We start from the raw sequence: 27,498 nt of genomic DNA on the forward strand, positions 1-27,498 counted from the left end.
TATTTTTACTCAGAAGATGTTTTCTCCTTAGTGTTCTTAAAAAAATCCTAGCATCTATACCAAAAAGCAGCAATTCTAAAAATGTGCACATTTCTGAAATTCGTATTGACCTTCTACTAATTGCTGACATAATTTGGAATTTAGGAAGAGAACAAAACTTTCTCATAGAGTAGGTTTGGAGAGTGGGACTTGGAGAATGAACTTGTCATTAAGTGGATGAAAATGAATTTGTCCTCTAGAAGTTACTGTTCTCATCAGTTTAATCAGATCTTTGGAAAAGGACATTTGTCACCAGGATCTTGGGTTCAGTTTTGAGTGCTACCCTTTGTCTAGCTCATAACTATGTTTTATTATTGATGTTACAAGAATAAAATTAGTATGAAACTAACTGAATAGAAGGTGGGGTCAATTTGCCATAACTGCACATGACCTATAAATGAGGATACTGCCCGTTAATGTGAGATGCGTCATATGTATCTTGGACTTAGTGTGGGTATCTAACATATGCCATTACTTTCTTAATTTGTTGTGGGAGGGAGTAATATACTTGCTTCTAGTAGGCCAGGCCCCGTCTTGTCTTTTATCTTTGCTTTTAGTTCCTCTTGGGCAGATCCATATCGGTTTTCTTCTTTAAGGCCCAAAGTTAACCGTGAACTAAATTATGTAGTAAGGAAGGAGTTTAACAGGTGCAGATTATGGGTGGTTTTCCATAGGTTTTCTTTTTTTAAAAATTGATATTTATATTGCCTTATAATAATGATTATAATATTAATGTCGTATGTATGTGATTTTATCTTTTTTAATAATTTTTTATCAAAGGAATAAGTCCTCCTGTCAGTGGAGGATGGGATAGTTCAACCTGGGGATTAAAATCAAGCACTGAACCTCAGAGTCAACCGGTAGCCTCTCCTAAAGCAATTACAAAGCCAGTTCGGAGAACAGTGGTAGATGAATCTGAAAATTTCTTCAGTGTCTTTCTCTCTCCAACGGATGTCCAGACCATTCAGAAGGGTCCAGTGGTATCAAAACCACCAGCCAAATCTCAACGACCAGAAGAAGAAGTGAAAAGTACCTTACAGGAATCCTTGCACACTGGACAGTCAAGAACAACTGAAACAACTGAGTCAAAAGTAAAAGACTCTTCTCCCTGTGTTGTATTGAAGGAAACTCTGGCAGTAGGTACTCCATCACCTAAAACAGAAGGCAAGCATGAAGAAACTGTTAATAAAGAATGTGATACAAAGGTGTCAACTGTACCTTTGAAAGTATCTGAAAGTGTAATTACTGTGAAAACCACTAGGGAAAATATATCTAATATGTCCACACAGTCTCTCACAGCAGAAACAAAGGACATGGCTTTGGAACCTAAGGAACAAAAGCACGAAGACAGACAGAGCAATACACCTTCTCCTCCTGTTAGTACCTTCTCATCAGGTACTTCTACCACCAGTGATATTGAAGTTTTAGATCATGAAAGTGTAATAAGTGAGAGCTCAGCAAGTTCGAGACAAGAGACTACAGATTCAAAATCAAGTCTTCACTTAATGCAGACATCTTTTCAGCTTCTCTCAGCATCTGCTTGTCCTGAATATAATCGTTTAGATGATTTCCAGAAACTCACTGAGAGTTGCTGCTCATCTGATGCTTTTGAAAGAATAGACTCATTTAGTGTACAGTCATTAGATAGCCGTAGTGTAAGCGAAATCAATTCAGATGATGAATTGTCAGGCAAGGGATATGCTTTAGTACCTATTATAGTTAATCCTTCAACTCCAAAGAATAAGATAGTTGAATCTGTTGAAGGAAAATCTGAAGAAGAAGTAAATGAAACATTAATTATACCCACTGAGGACACAGAAATGGAAGAAAGTGGACGAAGTGCAACTCCTGTTAACTGTGAACAGCCTGATATCTTGGTTTCTTCTACGCCAATAAATGAAGGACATACTCTCTTAGACAAGGTGGCTGAGGAGGGCGAAGCTGCTGAAAGTCAGCCAGAAGCACTTTCTGAGAAAGAAGATGTTTGCAAGGTAACTCTAGAAAATAGAAGGGGAGTGGGAGTTTTGGATATGCTTTTCAGAGATTAAACCATTTGTTTATTAAATATTCAGTAATGCATAATGATTTGTACTGTTAAAATTGGTAGGCATTTTGCCACGTAAGTGTGACATTCAGGACCTTAAACTTGAATAATTATTGATACTAATGTGTTTGAAATTTCTCTAGAGCAACTATGGTAGAATAAGTTGATATTTTAATAGAGCATAAAAAAGTTTCCATCTTATGTCTTTACTGTTGAGTTCTTATGACCTTAAAATTCTCTTATGCTATGCTCATTAGTTTGTCACTTTGCAAAGGACTGTCTTCTTATGTTAAGATATATCTTCGACTCCTTTGCAGATAAATGTGCTAAAACAAATCTAAATATTATATGGTTTTTCTTAATAGCAAAAAAATTTTTGCACGTTCACATTATTTGCAGCAAATCTTAAATGAAAAATTTAGTTTTCAGATTAATAATTGATGTTTTTCTGTTGTTATTAATTGCTTCAGTTTGTTTTCTCTTTTATGTTATTTTTGATATTTTCTATTGATAGGTGTTTTACAGGAGTAAGAAAGGGAAATGTCCAAGGAACAAAGGCATTGCTTACGACTGACAAATTGCTTCTCCTTAATACCTATAAAAGAAAAATGGTGTAAATTCGTTAACATTAAGTCACACTTGTGGCTTTTCCCTATGATTTTAGATATAGAAATTGAGTTGGATCTGGCATCTTTACTAGACTCCTCTGAGATATAGGATGTCTTGAAGAAATGTCCTGTAAGTGCCATGTGTTGAATTATTTAACATAAAAAAAAGTGCCAGATTCTGTTACCTAGGTTTAATATTATTCACAAACAAAATGCCATGCTAAAGTTATGGTATACCTTCTGGAAGGTAAGTCATTTCTAAATTAATTTAGACCTAACTCAGGTAAGACTTTAGGTTTTTTTTAGGCACCATTCCTCCCCTCATTCACAAGTTGATCACTGCTTCAGCAGAACCTAAGAAATGAGATATTCTAAGCATTCCTTTTAATTTAGCTTTATACTGATATATTCTAGAGATTTTTTAATTATATGCCTATAGATTTTTCTAAAATTATTTTTTAAATGCAGTATATCATACTGAAGTTACATGTTACATGTTTGTGTTAAAGAATAATGTGGAAAAACAGACACTTGTATAGCCACTATCCAGCTAAGATAGGGAACATCACTAGAGGCTTTGAAGCTCCTCTTTGATCTTTTTTGATTGCGTCTGTGTCCCTTCCTGTTTTGATGCACATGCACACTGTTCCTAGATTTTTGCTGTTACCTAGTACACTTATGCAAGAGTTTTCTCCTCTAAGGCATACCTAAAAGTAGAATTTTCTACATTAAATGGTATGTAGATCTTCAACTAGATATTTCGTAATTGTTTTCCAAAGTGGTTTTATTAATTTATACTCCCACCAGTTATGTGGTTGTACCAATTTATACTCTCCTACCAGCTCTCTAGCTCTGTATGAGTTCTTGTTGTTCTGTAACCACTGTGTTCCCAAATTGTTTTTAGTTTTTTTAATGAGATAAATCTGTTTTATTTACTATAGTGATTAGATTACCTTTATAACTCATCACCTGCATGTAAAAATGGTCTCTTAAAGTTAAATGTTTGACTTTTGTGTGTTCTCCTTATCCAGACAGTTGAATTTCTGAATGAGAAACTGGATAAAAGGGAGGCTCAGCTATTATCTCTTAGTAAAGAAAAAGCACTTCTAGAAGAAGCTTATGACAATCTGAAAGAGTAAGTATTTTACAAATGTGAATAATTTTACACATTTTGTAGATGCCCATATACTGTGTTTTTATTTAAAGATATTGTTGAAATTAAAATGTTTTATAATTTAACTTGTTTATAATTATTGAAAATTATATAGCATTTCAATTCTAATCTTAGAGATTACTTCTCTCCTCAGATTATCTTTACCATGTTACCTTTGGCATTGAAGAGAGGTGTTTTGCAAAGAAAAGCACAAAAAACCTTTTTCCCTTTATTATTAATCATCTTTTAGTATTAGAGATTTAAAACATGTATTTAAAGAAAACTGTGATGTTATAGTTAAAAAATACTAAGTATTGCTTTGCTTTAAGGAGGTGGTTGGTAAAATGTGACACAAAAAGATTAAAAAATGAAAAATTTTACTTTTTTCTTATTTCTGTATATCAACTGTTGGTGACGTTTTCATTTTCAAACGGGTTTTCTTTGAGCTGTTTTAAACTAAATTAAGCAGATAATTTTTCTCTTAAAAGCTAACAGGGCTAAAACTAATCTATTTTAGTAAGGTGTGTGTTGAAGACAGTGTTATTTTCCTTTTGCAAACTGAACTCACCTTGTTAACTTGGGAATAAATAAACAAATATCCTCAGTCTTAATATTATTTTAAATTTAGTGAAATGTTCAGAGTGAAAGAAGAAAGCAGCAGCATTTCTTCCTTGAAAGTTGAGTTTACTCAGAGAATTGCAGAAGCAGAAAAGAAAGTTCAGCTAGCCTGCAAAGAGAGAGATGCTGCTAAAAAGGTAATGGAAGTTTAAATAATATTAATTAAACTCTATAGAGACATAGATTTTTGAGGAATGCATTCATAGTATTTTGGTAATGGAAAAAAGATAAGTAATATTAAAAGGATACTATATAGTATATTAAAACTTAGATTGTAGATTTTTCATTATCTTGAGAATTATAGATTTTTGCTAATTTAAAGAAATCCAAACAAATACTTGTTTGTATAATTTATGTGTAAGTCCTTGCAAGATACATAGCAAGGATCGTTATAATTTTTATAAATGATAATTCCATCAAAATAAATAGCACTTAAATCTAAGTGATTCTATATAAATTTTAAAATTTATCATTGCTCTCATTTGTTATTTTCCTCCCACTTCAAAATATTATATATACTTCTTCAAGTCAAAGGAATTTTAAAATAAAAATTTCTAATGGTTAGTGACTCCCTCTTGGGAGGCATAGTGTTGACTTATTCTAATGCAGGATTTCTTAACCTCAGCATGATTGACATTTTGGCCTGAATAATTTTATGTTGTGTGGGGCTGTCTGCTATATTGTAGGATGTTTACCAGCATCCTGGGCCCTACCTACAAGATGCCAGTATCACCCTCTCCTCCCCATATTCCACCCCAGTCCCCCAACAGTTGTAATTGAAAATGTTTCTAGACATTGCCAGATGTCCCCTTTGCCCTTGGGAGCAAAATCACTCCTGGTTGGAAACCATTGTTCTAATTCTTATAATTTGGAATAGTTGGCTGTTTCAGAAGTTGGTAACCAACTAAGGTTAGTAATTATTGCTTGTATTCCAATTATTAGTAATGACACTTGTCAGCATTTTCCCTTCTCAGTTAGGTTGCTTTCCCCTTTCTTGACCAATGTTAATGTTAATATTTCTAATTTCTGTGTATACTCTTACACAAAAGAAATATATCATATACTGCCATCTGCTTGGTTGCTTTAATTAGCTAGCTTGTTTCAAAGATTTTTTTATTTTTTTCCTTTTTCTCCCCAAAGCCTCCCAGTACATAGTTGTATATTCTTAGTTGTAGGTCCTTCTAGTTGTGGCATGTGGGACGCTGCCTCAGCATGGCTTGAGGAGCGGTGCCATGTCCCCGCCCAGGATTCAAACTGACGAAACACTGGACTGCCACAGCGGAGTGTGCCAACTTAACCACTTGGTCACAGGGCTGGCCCTCCACTAGCTCGTTTCAGACACTAACAATAACCTGAGACTACGTAACCAACTTACCTCTTCCTGTCCCTGCTGTATTCCATCTGGACCAGTCTAATCAAGAAATTAGATTTTAAGTAATCTTTCTTTTCTGTAGTGCACTTTGAACTGTAGATATAAAATAGATCCAAACCATTAATTAAAGGTGGAAAGACTTAAACTCTAAGTTTTAATACATATGACACATTTTATGTATACTGCCATTTATGCACCCCCTCTTAGGATCCATAGGAAATTCAAAGGTGAGTTGAATTGCCTTAAGTGAAGAATTTGCTTTTCTAGTGATGAAAGACAGATAATGTCAACAACTATATAGTACTAGGCAGAATGAAATAAGTTTTAGAGAGAGATGAATAAGCAGTTTGGAATAGTATCATAGAGGATGAATTCTGACCTGGGGAGTTGAGGAAGGTCTCGTGGAAGACATGCTATTCTTAGTGGACGCTAACGGATGAATCAAAGTTTGACAGTTGGAAAATGGATGGCATTGTTGTGGGTGGTTCAGAGCATGGGCTTTGGGAATTTACCGACCTAGGTTCAAGTCATAAATCTACCTCTTACTAGCCCTCTGACCTTCAAAGTTTACTCAGTCTTTTTTAGTTTGCTTCTTCATGTAGTTGAATAAGACAAGTGCCTCCCTCATAGGATTATTATGAGGATTAAATGATGGTGGATACAAAGCATGGTTTAAATACTTAATAAATGTTAGTTGTTTTCAGCTATTGTTTGGTTTTAGAGCATTGCTTCAAACCAAATTTTAAGTCATAAGAGAGTTTTCACATCACCATACTTCTCCATTGCAGTTTTAAAAGACAAACTATCTTGACTTGTTTCTGTTGAATCTCTGCTTTATTAAAGTAGATTGAACCTTATAGTCATGTTTTCCCTCTCATGTCACAACACACTAGTAAGTGCAGTGAGTTTTAGATGAGAGAAAGAAATACAGTGACAAAGGAAGACATGCAGTGTTTGAAATGTCGTTCCAAATAGAGTGCTTAACTTGTAGAATACATATGTAGTGTTAGTGAAGAAGGGTATTCTCATTTGTGCTTCCATATTAAAACCTGTTTATATCTGAATTCAGGTATTATATGTTGTTTTCAGAGCTGTTTACTTGGTCTTAATTAACCAAAGTAATAAACTCAGGTTAACTGAACAAAACTTAGGGGTTCTTACCAATAATGTGATTATTGATGACTTCTTTGAATATGGAAAAAACTTCAAAAACATGCCTAGAATGGAAGTAATTCGTTTGGAATTTACAATTTTTTTCTTAATTAGGAAATCAAAAATATGAAAGAAGAACTTGCCACTAGATTAAATAGTAGTGAAACTGCAGACCTTTTGAAAGAGAAAGATGAGCAGATCCAAGGGTTAATGGAAGAAGGTATGTAAAGTATTCCGTTGATTATGAAAAATATTGTAAGAACAGGAAAAGTACTTGCCACATGACTAGCTGCTGTTTTGTAGTAAAAAATACCAGAAGCAAGAAAGCTTTGGACTTAAACCTCAGAAATGATAGATGACAATTTATGGAAGAATAGGGACTAGTAAGATGTATAAGGCAGAGATATATGTATGTAGCTTTTTGTTTCTAAGGAGGTAAAAAAAACCTCTGAAAAACAGAAGTTTGTACTTCCCTAATAGTGCTTGTAATAGGTCTTGGAGCCTGTCATTTAAACCAAGATATTTCAAAGTTATAATTCTGGAGTTTATATAGTATCTGAATCTCTGGCTTGGGTGCTATATGGTATTGTTCTGGCATTTGATAGTGAATTTTTCTTTGTATTTTTGTTTTAATTTTTCAATTATTAAGCACTTTATGAAAAGATTTATAATTATCAAGATTGTGGAAACTAAAGATCCTTCATGAGATAAATCATTACAAATGGGCACTGAATTAATATCTTTATATAATATGCTAGCAAAGCAGGAGGTTTTGGGAAGGGTGGTTAAGGGAATTTTTATTTTTATTTTCTTTCTTTTTTTTTTTTTGAGGAAGATTATCCCTGAGTTAACTGCTGCCAATCCTCTTCTTTTTGCTGAGGAAGCCTGGCCCTGAGCTAACATCGTGCCCGTCTTACTCTACTTTATATGTGGGACACCCACCACAGCATGGCTTGCCAAGCGGTGCCATGTCTGCACTTGGGATCCAAACCAGTGACCCCCAGGCCGCTGAGAAGCGAAATGTGGGAACTTAACTGCTGTGCCACTGGGCTGGCCCACTTTTTCTTTTCTTAATTGCAGTTTTTATAGTTAAAGGAATAATACTTTCTATTTACAGAAATTTTTGGTTATAGAAAGTGTACAAAGAAAGAAAAAATAGATCATAATCCAGTTTTATAAGGAACTATGAATTTCTTCTAGTCCCTTTTTATGCCTTTTTTAAACACATTCTAAAATATAATTAACGTGATATATCTAATTTGTAATTTTCCTTTTTATACATTTTCCTGTGCCTTTAAGTACTTTGATACCATTATTAATGGCTGTATTAAAGTCAATTATATGAGTATACCATAATTTGTTTTGTTTCCCTAATGTTGTACACTTATTTCTAAAATGTTAATATTACAAATAGTGGTGGAATGAACATTTCTGTGCTTAAATCATGGAATTTAATTGAATTCCCAGAGTAAGTGAGAACAATTGGAAGCAATCATTTCATGTGAAAAAGTTAGTTTTACCCAACTTTTCTTTTTCATTTATTCAGCCTAATGTTTAACAGTTATTATGTCAGATATTGTGTTTGGTTCAATAATAAATACAACACACTCCTTGTCCCTTAGGAGGTTACAGTTTAGTGAGAGGGAAATATAGGTATATAGATCATTATAAAACACAGTCTAAGCCCTAATATAGAAGAATGAAGGAAGAGTTGATAAAACACGTAATCGTTATCTCAAGACATCTTGAAGTAACTGCCTTATGTTACAATATTAAAGACTGAGGGGAAGGCTAAAGTGCGTGGTTTCATAATTTTAAAAAGTTATTTAAAAGATTAATATCAAATGTCACTATTTTGGAATTTAGTAATTCAGTTAGTGGGCTGATTTTTTTTTACCTAATGAACTTTTCTATAGAGAAAGTAGAACTATTTCATATGAGAATGTTTACATATGGCTTTCTAATCCCCCAGAAGTATTTTTCACCTCACAGCTGAAAAGCTGAAAGACTCAAGCTGAAAGCACACTACCATGAGTAACTGATTACTTCGTTACCTAGATTCATCACCTGTTAACGTCTTGCCACACGTCCTGCAAATCTTTATGTACACGTATACTCGTACACACACACTACTCTTTTGCCAAACCATTTGAAAGTAGGTGACAGATATCATAACATTCTACTCCTAATTTTTTTCCTGGCTTTATTGAGCTATAATTGACAAATAAAAATTGTATGTCTTTAAGGTGTACAATGTGATTTTTTGATACACATTTACATTGTGCATTGATTACCATGATCATCCTAATTAACATATCCATCTTTTCATGTAGTTCGCTTTTTTTTTGTGACGAGGACACTTAAGGTCTATTCTCTTAGCAGATTTCAAGTGTATAGCACAGAATTAGTAGCCTTAGTCACCATGCTTTATATTAGATCTTCAGAACTTATTTATCCAGCGTAACTGAAACTTTGTACTGTTTGACCAACATCCCCCCATATTCCCTACCCCTCAGCCCCTGGTAACCACCATTCTGCTCTCTGCTTCTATGAGTTCAACTTTTTTAGGTTCCACATATAAGTGAGATCATGTACTATGTGTGTCTGGCCCTTTCATCCTTCAGGTTCATCCATATTGTCGCAAGTGGGAGGATTCCCTTTTCTTTTTAAAGATTTAAAAAAATTTTTTTCCTTTTTCTCCCCAAACCCCCTGATACATAGTTGGATATTCTTAGTTGTGGGTCCTTCCTGTTGTGGCATGTGAGATGCTGCCTCAGCATGGCCTGACGAGCGGTGCCATATCTGCGCCCAGGATTCGAACCGGCGAAACCCTGGGCCGCCGCAGTGGAGCGCACAAACTTAACCACTCAGCCATGGGGCTGGCCCCCCCCCTTTTTTTTAAGATGGAATAGTATTACATTTTATATATATTCTTTATATACCAGATTTTCTTGATCCATTCGTCCATCATCAACCAGACTGTTAGGTTATTTCCATATCTTGGCTATTGTGAATAGTGCTGCAACGAACATGGGATTGCAGATATTTCTTTGAGAGAGTGATTTTGTTTCCTTTGGATATATACTCAGAAGTGGGATTGCTGGATCATGTGGTAGTTCTATTTTTAATTTTTTGAGGAATCTTCATACTGTTTTCCATAGTGGCTGTACCAGTCCACATACCCACCAATAATGTGCAAGGGTTCCCTTTTCCCCACATTCTCCCCAATACTTAGCATTTGTCTTTTTGATAATAGCTATCCTCACAGGTGAGGTGATATCTCATCGTAGTTTTGATTTGCGTTTCCCTGATGATTAGTGATGTTGCGCATCTTTTCATATACCTGTTGACCATTTCTCTGTCTTCTTTTGAGAAATATCTCTTTACGTCTTTTGCCCTTTTTTTTTTCTGCTTTTTCTCCCCAAATCCCCCCAGTACATAGTTGTGTATTTCTTTTTAGTTGTGGGTTACCCATTTTTAATCAGCTTATTTGTTTTTTTTGCTGTTGAGTTGTATGAGTTCCTTATACATTTTGGATGTTAATCCCTTATCAGATATACGGCTTACAGATATTTTCTTCCATTCCATAGGTTGTATCTTCACTCTGTTGATTGTTTCCTTTGCTGTGCAGTAGTTCTCTAGTTTTATGCAATACCACTTGTCTGTTTTTGCTTTTATGTGCTTCTGGGATCATATCCAAAAAAATCATGGCCAAGACCAATGTCAAAAAGCTTTTTCCCTATGTTTTCTTCTGGTAGTTTTACAGTTTCAGGTCTTACATTTAACTCTTTAATCTATTTTGAGTTGATTTTTGTGTTGGTGTGTGATAGGGTCCAGTTTCATTCTTCTGAATATGGATATCCAGTTTTCCCAACATTATGTATTGATGGGGATTTCCTTTCCCCATTGTGTGTTCTTGGCATCTTTGTTGACGATCAGTTGACCGTAAATGTGTGGATTTATTTCTAGACTGTTTATTTTGTTCCATTGGTCTATATGTCTCTTTTTATGCCAGTACCCTAATGTTTTCATTACTGTAGCATGGTAATATGTTTCAAAATTAGGAAATGTGACACCTCCAGCTTTGTTCTTCTTGCTCAAGATTGCTGTGGTTATTTCAGGTCTTTTGTGATTCCATATGAATTTTAGGATTGATTTTTCTATTTTTGTGAAAAATTCTATCGGGATTTTAAGACAGATTGCGTTAAATCTGAAGTCTACTCCTAAATTCTTAAGTGTGCATCTCACAAGGGCAAGTACATTTTCCTTCACAAGCATGACATCATAATCCAACTTAAGAAAATTGGCATGAATTCAGAAAAGTAATCCAGCATATATTTTATCTTTTATCCCAGGTGTCTCTCAAAATGACCTTTGTACCAGATCATTTATCCTGCACCAAGATCTATTTATAGTTTGTACATTGTATTTGGCCATTATATTCTTTTAGTCTGTCACCAATCTAGGATAGTACTCTCTCCTTCATGATATTGAAGACTTCATAGACTCCAGGCCAGTTGTCCTACAGAATGCCCCATGTTTAGGAATTTGTCACTTTCTTTAGATGAGATTCAGATCAAATTTTTAGTAAGAAATATCATAGCTGATTTTGTGTACCTACCACTCCATCACGTCAGTAGACACATAGTGTCAGGCTGTACCACAATTGGGAATGCCAAAACTGACTGTTTGGTTAAGGTGGCAACTGCTGGATTTTTTCATTGTAAAAGTATTTTCCCTTTGTGGTTTATAGTATGTGGGAGTGATTTTTTAAAACTGTAAATATCCTGTTCCCCATCACTCTTCCACCTAGTAATTTTAGCATTCATGATGATTCTTGTCCAAATCATTTGTCACATTGGGAGTTAGAGTATTGTGATTTTAAAAATATTCTTTCATTTTATGGCACTAGTTAAATAAAACATTCCATTCAGGTCTTAGGGAATCATCATTATTTGAACTTGTACTTTTTTGCCATTGTCAGGAGAAAAACTTTCAAAACAGCAGCTGCAGAATTCTAACATCATTAAGAAATTAAGGGCTAAAGACAAAGAAAATGAAAATATTATCACAAAACTGAACAAAAAAGTTAAAGAGCTAGAAGAAGAGTTGCAACATTTAAAACAGGTGAATATTAACCATTCTCTATGTATATGTTATTACTTCCTATGTGAACAGTTGACCATGGTTTATAAAGCATTTGGAATAATTTAATGGGATATATCATGTGGGAAGAATTTTTCAAACAATTTAATCAGCGAATGTTAAGATTTTTCTTCATTATAACACTTGAGATTCCTGGAATACAATTATTTACCATGTTGTTATTTATTGGAAAATACTTTTGACTGTTTTTGTAATATAGGTGCTTGATGGCAAAGAAGAGGTTGAGAAACAACATAGAGAAAATATTAAAAAACTAAATTCTGTGGTAGAACGCCAAGAGAAAGATCTTGGCCGACTTCAAGTAGACATGGATGAACTTGAAGAAAAGAACCGAAGTATTCAGGCTGCTCTTGATAGTGCCTACAAGTAAGAAAATGAATAAATATGCAACCCATTTAAAATCAAATATCAGAGCAAGATGTTGAAGAAATACTTTTTCTATTGTCTGATCACTAACAAGATTTATAAACTTAGCTATATATGGACTTGTAACTGGTCAAAGCAAGTTCAATAGAGAGCGTCATTGCTGCAGTCAGTGTTTATTATGTAGTGAATTCTCCCTTATTCTGTAGATCTCATGGAAATCTTAGAAACTTCATTAACTTGGGTGTGTAATTAAATGTAGATTATTTTAAATAAAAATGATCAATCTGGTTTTTTTAAGAGAACTTACTGATCTCCACAAAGCCAATGCTGCAAAGGATAGTGAGGCACAGGAAGCTGCTCTAAGTCGTGAAATGAAAGCTAAAGAAGAACTTTCTGCAGCACTAGAGAAAGCCCAAGAAGAAGCCCGTCAGCAGCAAGAAACATTAGCAATTCAAGTAAGCAATGGGTGATGAATTAAGTTGGTCTTTTAAATCTTTGTACTTCTGCAGATTAAAGAATCCATTAGTTAGTTTGATTCAAAGCTTATGTAGTGGTACATGTGTTTTATTTCATTTATAATCCTGTTGGGCATTTTTCTAAGAGTACTGGATTGTGCCAAACTTAATCGTTTGTTTTTTTAATTTGTTGTTAAAGTGATGCTTATATTATACCAATATTGCTTAATTTTTTGTGAATTTCAGACTTATTTGAGAATATTATGAAAGCTAAGGACCCTCTTACTAGAGAAATGCACATAGGCAGATAAACGTTGCACATAATTGCAGGAGAATCCATGTAACTCCTGAGTTCATTCATAACATCTGTGGGAGTCTGTGGACCTCAGGTGAAGGAGGAAGAGCAAAATTTGTCAGGCTTTGTTTTACAAAATCATCAGTTGATGGATATTTGGGTTATTTTCATTTCTTGGTTACTGTGAATAAGACTGCTATAAATAAATATTGATATACAAGTTTTTGTGTGAACATATATTTTAAATTCTTTTAAGATATTTATCATTAGCTTATATAGTAATCCTATCTTTACCTTTTTGAGGAAATGCCAAACTTTTCTGAAATAGCTGCACTGTTTTATGTTCCCACCAGCAATATATGAGCGTTTAATTTTCTCCGCATTCTTGCCGATATTTGCTATTGTGTATATTTTTTTCATTGTAGCCTTTTTAGTGGGTGTGAAGTGGTATCTGATTGTGGTGTTGATTTATGTTTCCTTAATGACTGATGATGTTGAGCATCTTTTTAGGTGGTTATTCTATGGCCGTTTGTGTATCTTCTTTGGAGAAATTTATTACAATGTTCAAATCCTTTGCCCATATTTTAATTGGGTCGTCTTTTTGTTTTTGAGTTATAAGAATACTTTATATGTTCTGCATAGTAGACCCTTATCAGATGTAGGATTTTCAGATATTTTCTCCCATTCTATAGGTTGTCTTTCACTTTCTTGATAGTCTCCTTTGATGCACAAAAGTTTTAAAATTTTGTTGAAATCCAGTTTATCTATTTTTTTTTCTTCCTTGTGCTTTGGGCATCATGTTTAAGAAACCATTGCCTAATCCAAGCTCACGCAGGTTTTCACCTGTTTCCTTCTAAAAGTTTTATAATCTTAGCTCTCACATTTAGGTGTTTTGCATGTGGATGTTCAAGTGTCTCAGCACTATTTGTTGAAAAGATTATCTTTCCTCATTGACCCCAATGTACTTTTGATTTAACTTTCCATGAATAGGTAGAATATTTAAATGATTGCAAAGTGAGAGCTATATGGCAAAATATATTGAGAACACATTTGCTTCCAACTTAGCCCTTCCTCATTCCCTTTCTTTGCCCATAGGTAACCATTTTATTAGAGTTTGGTTTATTTTTTCAATGTTTCTGTTTGTAAATGCAAGAGCATATAAATATCTATATATTTACTTATATACCTCCACACACATACATATACACACGTACACTTAAAACCATATTTATTTGTATCTGCCTCATCCTTTTTACATAAAATATAGTTTACCATTTATACTGTTTTATAGCTTGTTTATTTATTTAATAAAATGTCCTGGTGATCACTCCATAATAGAACATAGAGCTTTTTAAAAAATTCCTTTTTATAGTTTTATAGTACTTCATTGTATGAATGTACCATTGTTTATCCAGTCAGTTCTTATTGATGGATATTTGGGTTGTTTCTAATATAATGCTGTTGTAAATCATGCCATGGTCCATAACCCCCTTGTGTTTCTGCTACTCTGTGACTGTGATAGATAAAAATCTCAATATTTTAAATTAGAAATACTAGAAAAATAATAAAGAAAAATTGGAGGAATGGGAGGTAGAGTGTATGGGGCTGCCAGTCATAAAATCGTCATCTTTTATGAGTACTGTCAATTTTCTGTATTACCTTCTTGTCCTTATCTCCATGTACATAATTTTTATGGTTGATATCATACATGTTATTTCACAGTTTTTTTGTTTAAGATTAAATCATAAATTTTTAAGTTTTTTTTGTATTCATCGTAATTGTTTTTTTTAAGATTGGCCCTGAGCTAAAATCTGTTGCCAATCGTTTTTTTTTTCTTTTCTTCTTCTTCCCAAAGCCAGCCAGTACATAGTTGTATATTCTAGTTGTAGGTCCTTCTAGTTCTTCTATATGGGACACCACCTCAGCATGGCTTGATGAGCAGTGCTAGGTCCACACCCAGGATCCAAACTAGTGAAACCTTGTGCCGCTGAAGCAGAGCACACGTGGATTCAACCACTTGGCCATGGGACTGGCCCTATATTCATAATAATTTTTAATGAGTATATTCATGTTGTATCAACATTTGCAAAAATAAATTACTACCGATGGATATGTAAAAAGTTTGTTTTTGCTAGTCTACCTAACAGTGTAGGGAACATCTTTGTGTATTTATAGATCTGCTTCCATAGTCGATTCTCAGGACTAGGGTGACCAGGTGGAAGGGTGTAAAAAGTTTGATGATTCATTCAACATGTTCCCATAGTGTTTTCCAAAAAGGCTATAGCAGTTTACAGTGTGTGCAGCTGTGTGTGAGCATAGCACCTAGTTTTTATAGCTCAAATAGCTCCTATCACCTTCTGCCTTACACTGCAAACATATATGGGTGCGTTGTCTCTCCTTGTATATTGTATGGCAGTGGATGTGCCTTGTACGTATTTATATGCTTTTTTTTTTTTTTTGCCTAACAGTGCTTTCCTAAATAGGTATTGAATATACATAGTTTTAGAATTGCTAGATGAATGGTTAGCACATGTAAAAGCTCTTTGGATAATGTAGAATATTATAGGTGAACAGTAAGTCAACACGACACAAAATATGTAGGTAGCAAGAAGTTATGGATAATGTTTTATTATTGTTTGTGATGGTGTATCGGTTCTCATCATACAGGTGGGGGACCTTAGGCTGGCACTGCAACGTGCAGAACAAGCAGCTGCCAGAAAAGAGGATTATTTACGCCATGAGATCAGTGAACTCCAGCAGGTACTGTCACAATTTTCCTAAACACAAATCCAAGATATGGTTTCCTAGAAATAAAAAATGACTCAGTGGGGTTATGTTCATGGAATTGAGAGGATTACTACCATACTTAGCATTTGCTGTATTTTTGTAGCTTGTGTGAATAAAATCAGACTGGGTACCTTAAAAATATACAAGAAAATCCCTGAGGTTTTTAGAAAATAATTTTATCATGATTTATTGCATATTCAGTATTGTTTTCTCATTTGTAGTTGCTGGTTTATTAATTATTATCAGTCTTTGATTACTGTGGGGCAGATAATCAGTGCCTAGTTTTTGTGGCACTACCCTATTAATTTTCAGTCAGTGAACATGCACAGGATACGGGAGAGAAAATACAACTCAGATTGATCTTTCTGTCTTTATAAATGCTTAGAAATATTTGGATTAGAAAGGAACTTCATCTTAGAAAAGATATCTTTATCTTAGAAATGCTTTATAAAGAAGCACTTATTTAGATACTCTGTTATGCATCTTAACTCTAACTTAGGGATTGAATAATTAGAAAATAGTAAAAAGACAAACAATTCTATCTTGAAGAAATAATTTTTTCCAGAACTCTCTCATGAAGTTTGTTTGCTAGTGTTTTTATTGTCGTCAGTGGTAATCACTTAAGAATTTTGTGATTCAGAGACTCCAGGAAGCAGAGAATCGAAACCAAGAACTGAGTCAAAATGTTTCAACAACAACAAGACCATTGCTTCGACAGATAGAAAATTTGCAAGCAACTCTGGGGTCCCAGACATCATCATGGGAGAAGTTAGAGAAGAATCTTTCTGATAGGCTTGGTAACTGCTTTAAGTTCTTATGTTCGATGCAGAAGCCATCCATCTTGTTTGTAGAATTAGGATAATAGTATGAGATTGAAATTCACTTGATCCAATAGTTATATTTTGTGTCTAACTTGTAAATTTTTACCTCTTCTCCTCTTTTACATTTGTTTCCTAATATTTTGTGACTTTCAAAGCATTTGTTTTCCCTCACACAATGTGTCAGATACTATCTAAAATACTTCTGTCATCTGTCATTCATTTTTACAGACCACTGCACTCAATTTTTTCCTTGTCTGTGGCCAAATCTAACCCCTTTCTAGCTTGTCTGTAATACTGTAGGAAGTAGAGGTCAGATATGACTCTAGTCAGTGGCAGAATTCCAAGAACAGAGATAAGTGTAAGGAGAATCAAGATCAAATTCTGGTAGACAGATATTATGGAGTCTTAAGAGTCCATATTCTGCTTCTTAACAGAAACGGTCCAGGTTGCCCTTCTGTGCTGTTAATAAAAGGAAAATTATTCTTCCAAGATGTTTATTCAAGTACGGACAGGTAATATATGTGTATCGTAGACATCCTAGAAGCTAGCAAATTCATGAAAAATTCATATGTCCATTCTATGCCTAAAACTAACTAGAGAGACATCATGGTGTAGTGATAGACGCAAACCTGAAGGGGTGTCAGGAGACATGGACTCTGGGTTTAATGTTTTATTTTCCTTTGTTTTTAACCAGCCAAACAGTCTGGAACATGTCACTTACCTTTTCTGGACTACTCCCTGTAAATTAAAAGGGGTGAACTAGATTAGTGGCTTTCAAAAAGTATTCAGTAGATGTCTTAGGGCCAGCTGTCGTGGTGGGAAGGAAGCTCAATAAATAAAGTCCTGGGCTCTCTCCAGACTGCTTTCATAGAGCTAGTGCCTCCTTCATCTATCTTTTGTTATTTGAGTTCCACATAAGATTTTGTCTGGAAAAAGATTCATCAGTTTAAAAAAAAAAAAGATCACTGAACTGGGTGAACTTTTATATATTGTTTAATTTGTTGGTATAAGTTTTAGGTCTGTCATTTATCTATGATAACTTTTTGAGATTAATTTATTATGAAATAGGAGACATCTGAAAATGACACCTTCTAAAACAAAATATTTATTTAGCAATAAGTGAAAACTAGAAGCCATTGTTTTTGTGGTTTTTAGACTGGAGTCTACATACCCTCGAGGATATGTGGTATTATGCTGGAATACAGGCAAAGCTACAGGACAAGCATACCATATAATGCTGTTAATAGGAGCACTGATACAGTATGGAATAGAGTATAAAATGTAAAATAGAGATGTTATTATGTCTACTTTGGTAGGGAGAAAAATATGAGCATTCTTACCTTGGTTAAATTTCAGAATCTTCTCCACTCATCTTTTTTTACTACAAGTTTTTTATTGAGATAATTTAGATTCAGTGCAGTTATTAGAAATAATACAGAGAGGTCTCTTGCACACTTTACCCAATATCCCCAAATGTTAACATTTTGCAAAATCATAGTATAACATCACAACTAGGACAATGACATTGATACAATCTACTTATTTTATTCAGATTTCACCTGTTTTTCTGGTATTCATTTATGTGTGTTTCTGTGTGTGTATTAAGTCCTATATAATTTTACCACTTTTGTAGGTTTATATATCCATCACTACAGTCAAGATTCCTCACGTTGCCCTTTTGTAACCACACTTACTACCCTCATACCCTCCCTCCTTACCCCAAATTCCTGGCAACCACTAATCTGTCCTCTATTTCTAAAATTTTGGCATTTCAAAATATTATATAAATAGAATTGTATAAGATATGACGTTTGAGATTCGCATTTTTAACTCAGCACAATTCCCTGGAGACTCATTCACGTTACTCTGTGTATCAGTGATTTAGTCTTTTTATTGCTGTGTGTTTTCCCATGGTTTGTTTAACCATCTACCTGATGAAGGGTGTCTGGGCTGATTCTAGATTTTGGCTGTTCAGATAAAGCTGCTCTGAACGTTCATGTACAGGTTTTAGTGTGAACATAAGTTTTCATTTCTCTGAATAAATGCCCAAGTGTTCAACTGCTGGGTTGTAAGGGTAATTGCATATTTAGTTTTTCAAGAAACTGCCAAGCTGTTTTCCAAAGTGGCAGTATGTATGAGCGTAATGCAGTTTGTGCACATCTTTGCCAGCATTTTGTGTTGTCCCCATTTTTTCTTTTAGTCCTTCAGACAGATGTGTAGTAATAGCTCATTGTGATTTTAATTTGCATTTTCTTAATGCTTAATGGTGTTGACATCATTTCATGGGCTTATTTTTCATTTCTACATCCTCACCAGTAAAATATCTTCTCATATCTGTTGCCCATTTTCTAATTGGATTGTTTGTATTTTCGCTGTTGAATTTGAGTCTTCTTTATATACTCTAGATACTAGTCTTAGATATGTGGTTTGCATTTATTGTCTTCTAATCTGTAGCTTGTCTTTGCATCCTCTTCATTTAGGGCAAAAGTTTAAAATTTTGAAGAAGTTCGATTTATCCATTTTTCTTTACATAGGTCATCCTTTGAGCATCAAACGTAAATATTTTTTGCCTACTCGTGGATCGTGAAGATTTCTCCTATGTTTTTTTCCTGAAAGTTTTATAGTTTTGTTATACACTTAGGTTTATGATCCATTTTAAGTTAATTTTCATATACGATGTGAAGTTTAGTTTGAGGTTCATTTTTGGCTTTGGGTTTTTTTTTTCTATGGACGTCCAGTTGTTCAAGCATCATTTGTTAATCCACTACTTTCTTAATACATGACTCCACTTTCAAATTAAAATATTTTGGGAAAAAAATGATAAAGCAGGTATAGATTAAGACTGGTTCTTTTGTCTCTGTAGGCACTCCCACCTTAGGCAATAAGTAGTTACCAGTTTTAAGTGTGGCTACTTGCAACCTTAAAAGTTCAAAGTAAGAATCCACTTGGTATCTTGGTCTCTTGGGTATGTGTAAATATGATTTTTCTTTTTTATTCTACAATCAGGTGAATCCCAGACCTTGTTGGCAGCAGCAGTAGAAAGAGAACGTGCGGCTACAGAAGAACTCCTTGCCAACAAAATTCAGATGTCTTCCATGGAGTCACAGAATTCTCTCTTAAGACAGGAAAACAGTAGATGTCAGGCCCAGCTAGAATCAGAGAAAAATAGGCTAAGAAAACTGGAGGATGAAAATCATAGGTGAGCATGTTTCTTGATTTTATTCTTGGTAGTTTCATGACATTTTTAAAGCATTTAAAAAAAATATATTGTTGGCTTTTAGCTTCATAGCACTGAGAACTAAAAATAAATACTTTTAGTGTTTAAAATCAGTCATCAGTAATAGGATATTATAGCAAGAGGGTACTGGGATTCATTGAACCTTACATAGGCTCCTGAAATTGTGTGGCATGTTTTATATATATTTGCATTTTCCAGGGAAAGGATTCATATCTTTAATCAGATTTTTTTAAAGGAATATGTAACCACAAGATAGTTTGGAGACCTCACTCTTTTGAGTTATTTTTATATTATGGGGGGTTTTCGCAGTGTTCCGGTCTTTCTAAATAAATGTCTGGGTTCTTTGGAAACCACAATCCATAAAATCCATCTATCTGAAATTATATTTGTAATATATGTATATATATGTAACAAGGCTTAATGATGTAGCTAGTTTTTAATAGTCTGTACTCACTTCATCTTTTTTGTTTTGTTTCATTATCCCTGGCTTCATAGGTACCAGATTGAATTAGAAAACCTAAAAGATGAATATGTAAGAACACTTGAAGAGACAAGGAAAGAAAAGGTATTTTATTAGTGTTTGTTCACTTTTTAGGGCTTCCATTAGAGAATGGTTGGGGGTGATAGCGAAGTAGAGAGAAAACAAGATGAAATGGGTGATGTTACTGCTTTTGAAACTTGGTCTTCAGTAGTAAAACAAATAGGAGTCTATACTTTACGCTCCTAACTTTGAGATTGACTTATTAACGATGGCATGAATTATTATCACAGAAATCATCTAACTGTCTCTCTCTCCATTAGACACTGTTGAATAGTCAGTTAGAAATGGAAAAAATGAAAGTTGAACAAGAAAGGAAGAAAGCAATTTTCACTCAAGAAGCAATAAAAGAAAAGGTACTGAATTTTGTGTTTTGTTTTTGGGGTAACTACTTAGTACCTATTGTGATTAATCATTGACTGTTTTGTAATTTTGGCTATACTTTATAAATACCATTTCTTATGTCTATAATCAGTACAGTGATGAATTCTGGTAGTGTGATCAGTGTCCTGCCCAGGTGGATCTGAAGTAATTTGAGTTTATCCAAAGACATCTGTGATTTCTAGGATTCGAATTATAGAAAAAGGATTTGAATTATAGAAACTCTTGCCCCTTGTTAAATGAATTTTGTGGTCTCTCACTGAAACTAATGCACCTCATTTGGCCCATAGGCACCTTAGGAGTAAAACTGATTTCTTCACTTTCTTTCTGGTTAATGAAGGTAATTTTTCTAAAGCGAGTTTCCTGTGTTTAAAAGATTGGAGTGTACTTGGTAGTTATTAAATATATTAAATGTTTTAAAACTACCTATGTGTAAATTGGAATTACCTTTTGAATTTATTTGGAATTAAAAAAAATACACTAAAAATAAAATGGATAAGCCAGAACCTTTATGGTTTGCAAAACTCATTGGTAATCTGATTCTAAAGAAATAGGTTTAATTGGTGATATGTTGTATAATATGAAGCAGTTCATACAATTGTTTCAACAAAAACATTCTCATTCCATTAAAAATAAACCACATTATGTTGTTAAAATATAAATAGGTCCTGAGATGATTTGACCAAGTCTATTTACACATGTAAATTTTTAAATATTGTGCCTTTGATAAGACTTCAGAAATCATATCAGTAACATTTTATGGGGAAATTAGAATGAGTCTTTGTTGTTGTTAGTCCTAGGAAAGTTTCCTGCTTTTTCTATTTATCCCTGTTTTAATCTATTTTACTCTTTAATCTGAAGTGAATTTTTTTTTAACTCTCAAAGGAACGGAAGCCATTTTCTGTTTCTAGCACTCCCACAATGTCACGCTCGAGTTCAATAAGTGGAGTTGATATGGCAGGGCTACAGACATCTTTCATGTCTCAGGTGATGTTTTATTTCTTACATGTGTTCAGTCTTTAAAGTGAATAATGATAAAGGAAATATGCAGATAGCAGTTTGACTCTCACCATGACCTTGCCATTTTTAGGCAATTCATCTGCATGTTTGTGAAGGAGTACTAATTGCAGTGAGGAAATATGGATGATTTTCTGCCTTTAAGAAAGTCATAGACATTTTAAAGCAAGAATTGACAGAACCATTTTGTTTGAACCTTATGATGGAACACAATCTATAATAACTGAAGAACTGTATGTGCTTTCTTTAATTAACTTAGGATGAGCCTCATGATCATTCATTTGGACCAATGTCTTTATCGGCAAATGGAAGCAATCTATATGATGCTGTAAGGATGGGAGCAGGATCAAGCATTATTGAAAATCTACAGTCTCAGCTAAAGCTAAGGGAAGGAGAAATTACCCATTTACAGGTATTGGAAAAATTAAATGTGCTATTTAGAAGTAAATGAAATTTTGAGGCCCAATAAAAGTAGCACCCTTTATGTCCACCTGAATTCTGAGCAAATTGAAAAATGAAATGTAATAGTGGCATGTGAAGCCCAAAATGTATCACATATATTAAGGATAAAGGCTAGTTGGAGAAATTAGTCAAGGATGAGAGCCAAATGAGCCTGCTGACAGACTGCCAGAATTAGGCACTTCCCTGCTCTGTCAGGAAATGCTGGGCTGGAGTATGCCTCCCCCTGTCTTGTAGCATGCCCAGGTAAGACTTAGACGCATGGAGGAGCAGAGAACTCCTTGCAGGCAGATTTTTCCAAACAGAAAAAAAGGGAGATTGCTGAGCTGAGCATACCCATCTTCTTCTTCCCAGTCTTACCACTTAGATGAGTTGCTCCAGCTCCCGCTGTGAGGAATGAGTAAAGGTGATGAGAGAGGTTAGAATTGCAACATCCTGCACATGAAAGGCAGCATCGTGAGTGGGGAGGGAGCATCCTCTCATCCTCCCTTGCTTTTTAAAAACTTAAAACAGAAATGTTAAAGCATTTTACCTATTTTCAGTGTTAAAGTTGATACACTCAGAGGTAAAACTTTCTTCTTCTATTCCCATTATATGATTTTTGTTAGTTGAAAATATTACTCTATTAAAGAAGACATCCTTGAATGGGAAAAAAATAGATCAGAATAATCTTAGTATCTGTTATGTTTGTGTAGCCCAGTATGCTATACTTGAGGCCCCAAATTAACTTTCTGGTAGTGACGATAGATTCTATCGATCTGACCTACACAGTTGGGGCTACATTAAAGTATGTTTTTATTTCTCTGAGTTTTTGTAGTAATTTAGAATAACTGAAGTTTATGCTGTTTCCAAAATTAGAGAAAAATAGAAGGTTGGGTATTTCAAACAGATGATTGGATTTTCTTTATTCTTTATCTCTTATGTAGTAAACCTTTGAATGGTATACCTCTGAGGAAAACTGGAACTTTTTTTGGTCACTATTTCATTTTACTTTATATGTTGACATATCTATTTCTTCAAAAATAATACATTATGTTTATATTAGTGGGAATATTAAACAAGATATATTTTGACTTAAATTACTTTCTGGTTATGTTTCTCAGCTAGAAATCAGCAATCTAGAAAAAACTCGCTCAATAATGGCTGAAGAGCTAGTTAAATTAACAAATCAAAATGATGAACTTGAAGAGAAAGTGAAGGAGATACCCAAACTTCGAACTCAGCTGAGAGTAAGTATTCTTCACTTAAGGATGAGTCTAAGGAATTTTAATCCAGTTACATTAAATCTCATATTTTTAGTTTATATAAAATGCACATGTGTATATTTTAATGATTTCTTTGAAAATTAAAGAGTATTAATGTTTGAGTAAAGAACTTTAAAGGTAAATCTTTTACCTTGCCTGTGACATTACACATTCAAAATGTTTTTCACAATCATGTTTAGTCCCAGTATAGGAAAATAACTAGATTTTATTTGGCCAAGGCTCATTTATAATCTGCACTTTGCATAACTTTAGTAGTATTTTTTTCATTTATGTTGTATGTATCATCACAATTGGCAAGTTTGGTATTATGAGTCACTGCTAAGCCATAAATGAGAATATATTTTCTTTTGGCTTTTCCTCTGGGGTAAATGCCAGGTAGTACTTAAACCACAATGAAACAAAAATACTGAAATTTGGTCTAATGTACTTAAATTAATGGGAGAAAAGATAGATTAAATATGGGGAGAATTGTAGATTTAGTGGAGAAATATAGTAAGATTGATAGCAGCTGTTTTTGTTTTTAATTCTTTTACTTGCTATTTATTCCAAAAGACTGGATTATGAGTTTAATTTTTATAAGATATGACTATATACTTTTATTTAGATTGTCGTGTGTTTACTGGTGACTCATTTATGAAATAAATAATTAAAGATGTTCTGTATAGTTATCTAAAAAATTGTAACAAATATCTTTTGTAGGATTTGGATCAAAGATACAACACTATTCTGCAGATGTATGGAGAAAAAGCAGAAGAGGCAGAAGAACTTCGATTAGATCTTGAAGATGTAAAAAATATGTATAAGACTCAAATAGATGAACTTTTAAGACAAAGGCTCAGTTAACTTCTGAAAATGACATTCCTATCAAACTGAATGTAAACATTTAATATCTAAATGCAGACTTCCAATAAATTCTTTTATAGAATTAGAAAGTGGAATTTACTGTAGAGTTCAAAAATTGAAAAAAAAATTGTTTTATAGTATATAGTAATATTTGAAGTTAAATTATTTTGTGCAATATTTGAACTTTATTTTTGAGACTATTCTTTAAAGATTTATTTTTTAAAGCATCCTTCTTTTTTTTTGCCTTAAATAGCACAGAGATTTATTACTTTATCCTCATATCAATATGGTTAGGGAAGGAGAATGATGTTCATATATGTATTGTAGATATATAACTAATTGTATCTATAATTTGTATCTGTTTGTATATATCGAAAACATTTAAAGAGTGATATTAACATATTGAAACTTTGAAATCTTCCACAATTAAATCTCTAATTACTACTCATGAAAATGGACATTAAGGGATCAAGTAAAAAAATTATTAAACCTGCAGTTATTACAGTTTGAACTAATTTTTTTCTTTTAAAGTAGAAGTCACACTGACATTGTCTGAAGTTTAAAAGATGAATAATTTAAACTTTAAAATTTTTGTGATCTGAAAACTTATTTCCCCCAGATTCCACAAATTTTGGTACTATCTCGAAAGCTGTAGCTATTCAAAGTTATGAAGGCATGATTGGATGGTGGAAAAAGTTGACTTAAAAACAATTTTGTGATGGTATCACTAACACTTAAGTGATTTTGAAGAGGTATTGTTTTACTACCTTATAAAATGAGTCAAAAGTAATAAAATTATTAATATGATTTTCTCTAAAAATTGTTCACATTTTGTAAAGCCTTATTTTTGGCTTTATATTTAAAAATGAATGTTTGCTATTACAGAATATCCATAACAAAATAGAGAAAGTATAGAGTTAATTTAAATTTGGCATTTTGCAATTCTGTGTAGTTGATCATTTTATTTTTTTCTTGAACCTTTAAACACAAAAATAGTGTGGAATAACTTGAAAAAAATAGCTATGCCTTCTTCCAAATGTTTGTTCAAAAGTTAACCGGGCTGTGTTTTAGACTTGTGAAATATTTTGATACATTTTATTACTGAAAGTCATTTGGCTGCCTTTTCTTCCAAATAAATTTAGTTAAATTTTAAACAGTAGAACTTTGAAATATTGCTGTAAGTAAGCCATGTTAATGAATTTGGAATGCTTTTCAGGGCAATTCAAGTGACCTCATTTTTGTTCTTTTTGTATTTCAGACAGTATTTCTGTCATTGGATCTCTGATTTGTAGCATTAATAAATATTCTTTCAATGTGAGCCAGGTTCATAAAACTAATTTTCTGTATTTTAGTGGTAAAAAGCAATGTAATAACTTTTTGTCATCTTGATTTTTTTTTCTTAATATTCAGGGGCTGACAGGGAATGACAAGACTGATAGCAATAAAAAATATACAGAATCAGAAAACTAGAGGTTTAGGAATTATGAAATTTTTCTTTTAAAATATACATTAGTGAGGGAAAAAAAGCCTTCAATTGTGGAGAAAAGATTGAAATAAAACTCATATACCTTTCAATTTACTAATACTAAACATTCTTTTCTCTTAATCCTTATCAACATTAATAAAATCAATTCAACTTAAGATTTTAAAGTGTTTTCAATTTATTTAATTTAAAAATGACAAGCAGCTATTTAAGTCTCAGGCTGTATATTACCATGTTATTCTTTATTCTCAAATTAATAATCATATATTGATCTTAGTATGATTATTATACACTTAGATCTCTCAATACATTTATATTTATATTGAGAAGGTGTACTGAATCAGTTTCTTTGAAAAACTCCAAGTAGCAGAGTACCTATTGAATATTGTTTGCTGTATTTTGCTCTGTCATTAAAACTCCTCTATCCAAATTCTAGTAAGATAATATTTGTATTTTAATGCATAAGAAAATTGTTTGCAGTTAGATGTTTCCATTCTTGAAAGAAAACAGGAAAATACTACAAATCATAACAATTTTAAGAATATAAAAGTAAAAGAGGTGTGAATATTGTTGTTTTATATGTGGCAATTAAGCACAGACTATAGGTGTTGTTCCAACTCTTAGGAAGCTAAATTGAGACTACTATTTCCTTATTTTCCTTTGCCTCTTTTTTTGAGAACTTCCAGTTGTATGATGTTTAGCATATGGGAATGTATCAAATGTGTCTATATTGTGCTTTAAGATATTCTAAATATGAATAATTTCTGACCTAGGGAAACATGAGTTTTTGTAGTTAAATAAGTGAAAAGAATGTTGAGGAAAATTTTTTTCTCATGATTCCTAAATTGGCATTTGATTTATTAATTGAAAGTTTTATTCAAGTGCTTATTAAAAGTATATGATTTATAGTATTTAGAAAATAGCCACAAGAAAAAAGAGAAAATAACTGTAGATATTTTATCTTGTTTTACTACTAGTTATTGAGTATATATACTTTTATGTCCTAGTATATCATAATTTTTCATTTTCAATTTCTAAAAAATCTAATTTCCCCTATTCTATTCAGTTTTAAACTATAACAGCTTTAATTTCATATTTTGTAAAAGACTAAAAGTATGATTTAAACTACAGATTGATATTATAATATTTTAATTCTAAATGAAAGATAATGTAAATAATAAGCATGGATCTGATTTGAATAAAGATTTTAAAATAGTAATAATGTATTTCATTTTTAACAGTTTAGAGTGGTCAATACCAATGAATGAAGGTAGTATTGTTTTATGAAGATAATATAACTTGTTTAACTTTAGAATTCATATTTTAAGAAAATGAGGATAAGCCCCAATTTTCTGAGTTATATTATTGAGTAGTATTAGTGTTAAGTGTAGTTTTCCT

General features: G+C 33.0%; 1 protein-coding gene across 1 annotated transcript in view; it reads left to right on the plus strand.

Moving 5' to 3' along the window:
- The window catches only part of TMF1 (TATA element modulatory factor 1), a 28,565-nt gene extending 2,307 nt beyond the window's left edge, over window positions 1-26,258 (plus strand). The window contains exons 2-17 of the mRNA XM_046668021.1: window positions 820-2,030; window positions 3,723-3,826; window positions 4,473-4,599; window positions 7,101-7,206; window positions 11,971-12,113; window positions 12,352-12,518; window positions 12,817-12,973; window positions 15,936-16,028; window positions 16,696-16,852; window positions 19,883-20,075; window positions 20,610-20,679; window positions 20,916-21,008; window positions 21,919-22,020; window positions 22,310-22,462; window positions 23,613-23,738; window positions 24,474-26,258. Of these exons, the coding sequence (XP_046523977.1) occupies window positions 820-2,030; window positions 3,723-3,826; window positions 4,473-4,599; window positions 7,101-7,206; window positions 11,971-12,113; window positions 12,352-12,518; window positions 12,817-12,973; window positions 15,936-16,028; window positions 16,696-16,852; window positions 19,883-20,075; window positions 20,610-20,679; window positions 20,916-21,008; window positions 21,919-22,020; window positions 22,310-22,462; window positions 23,613-23,738; window positions 24,474-24,617 (3,146 nt within the window). The 3' untranslated portion in view covers window positions 24,618-26,258. The remainder of the gene's footprint in view (window positions 1-819; window positions 2,031-3,722; window positions 3,827-4,472; window positions 4,600-7,100; window positions 7,207-11,970; window positions 12,114-12,351; window positions 12,519-12,816; window positions 12,974-15,935; window positions 16,029-16,695; window positions 16,853-19,882; window positions 20,076-20,609; window positions 20,680-20,915; window positions 21,009-21,918; window positions 22,021-22,309; window positions 22,463-23,612; window positions 23,739-24,473) is intronic.
- Window positions 26,259-27,498: the final 1,240 nt, after the last annotated feature.

This window comes from Equus quagga, chromosome 1 (assembly GCF_021613505.1).
Source record: "Equus quagga isolate Etosha38 chromosome 1, UCLA_HA_Equagga_1.0, whole genome shotgun sequence".
NCBI lineage: Eukaryota > Metazoa > Chordata > Mammalia > Perissodactyla > Equidae > Equus > Equus quagga.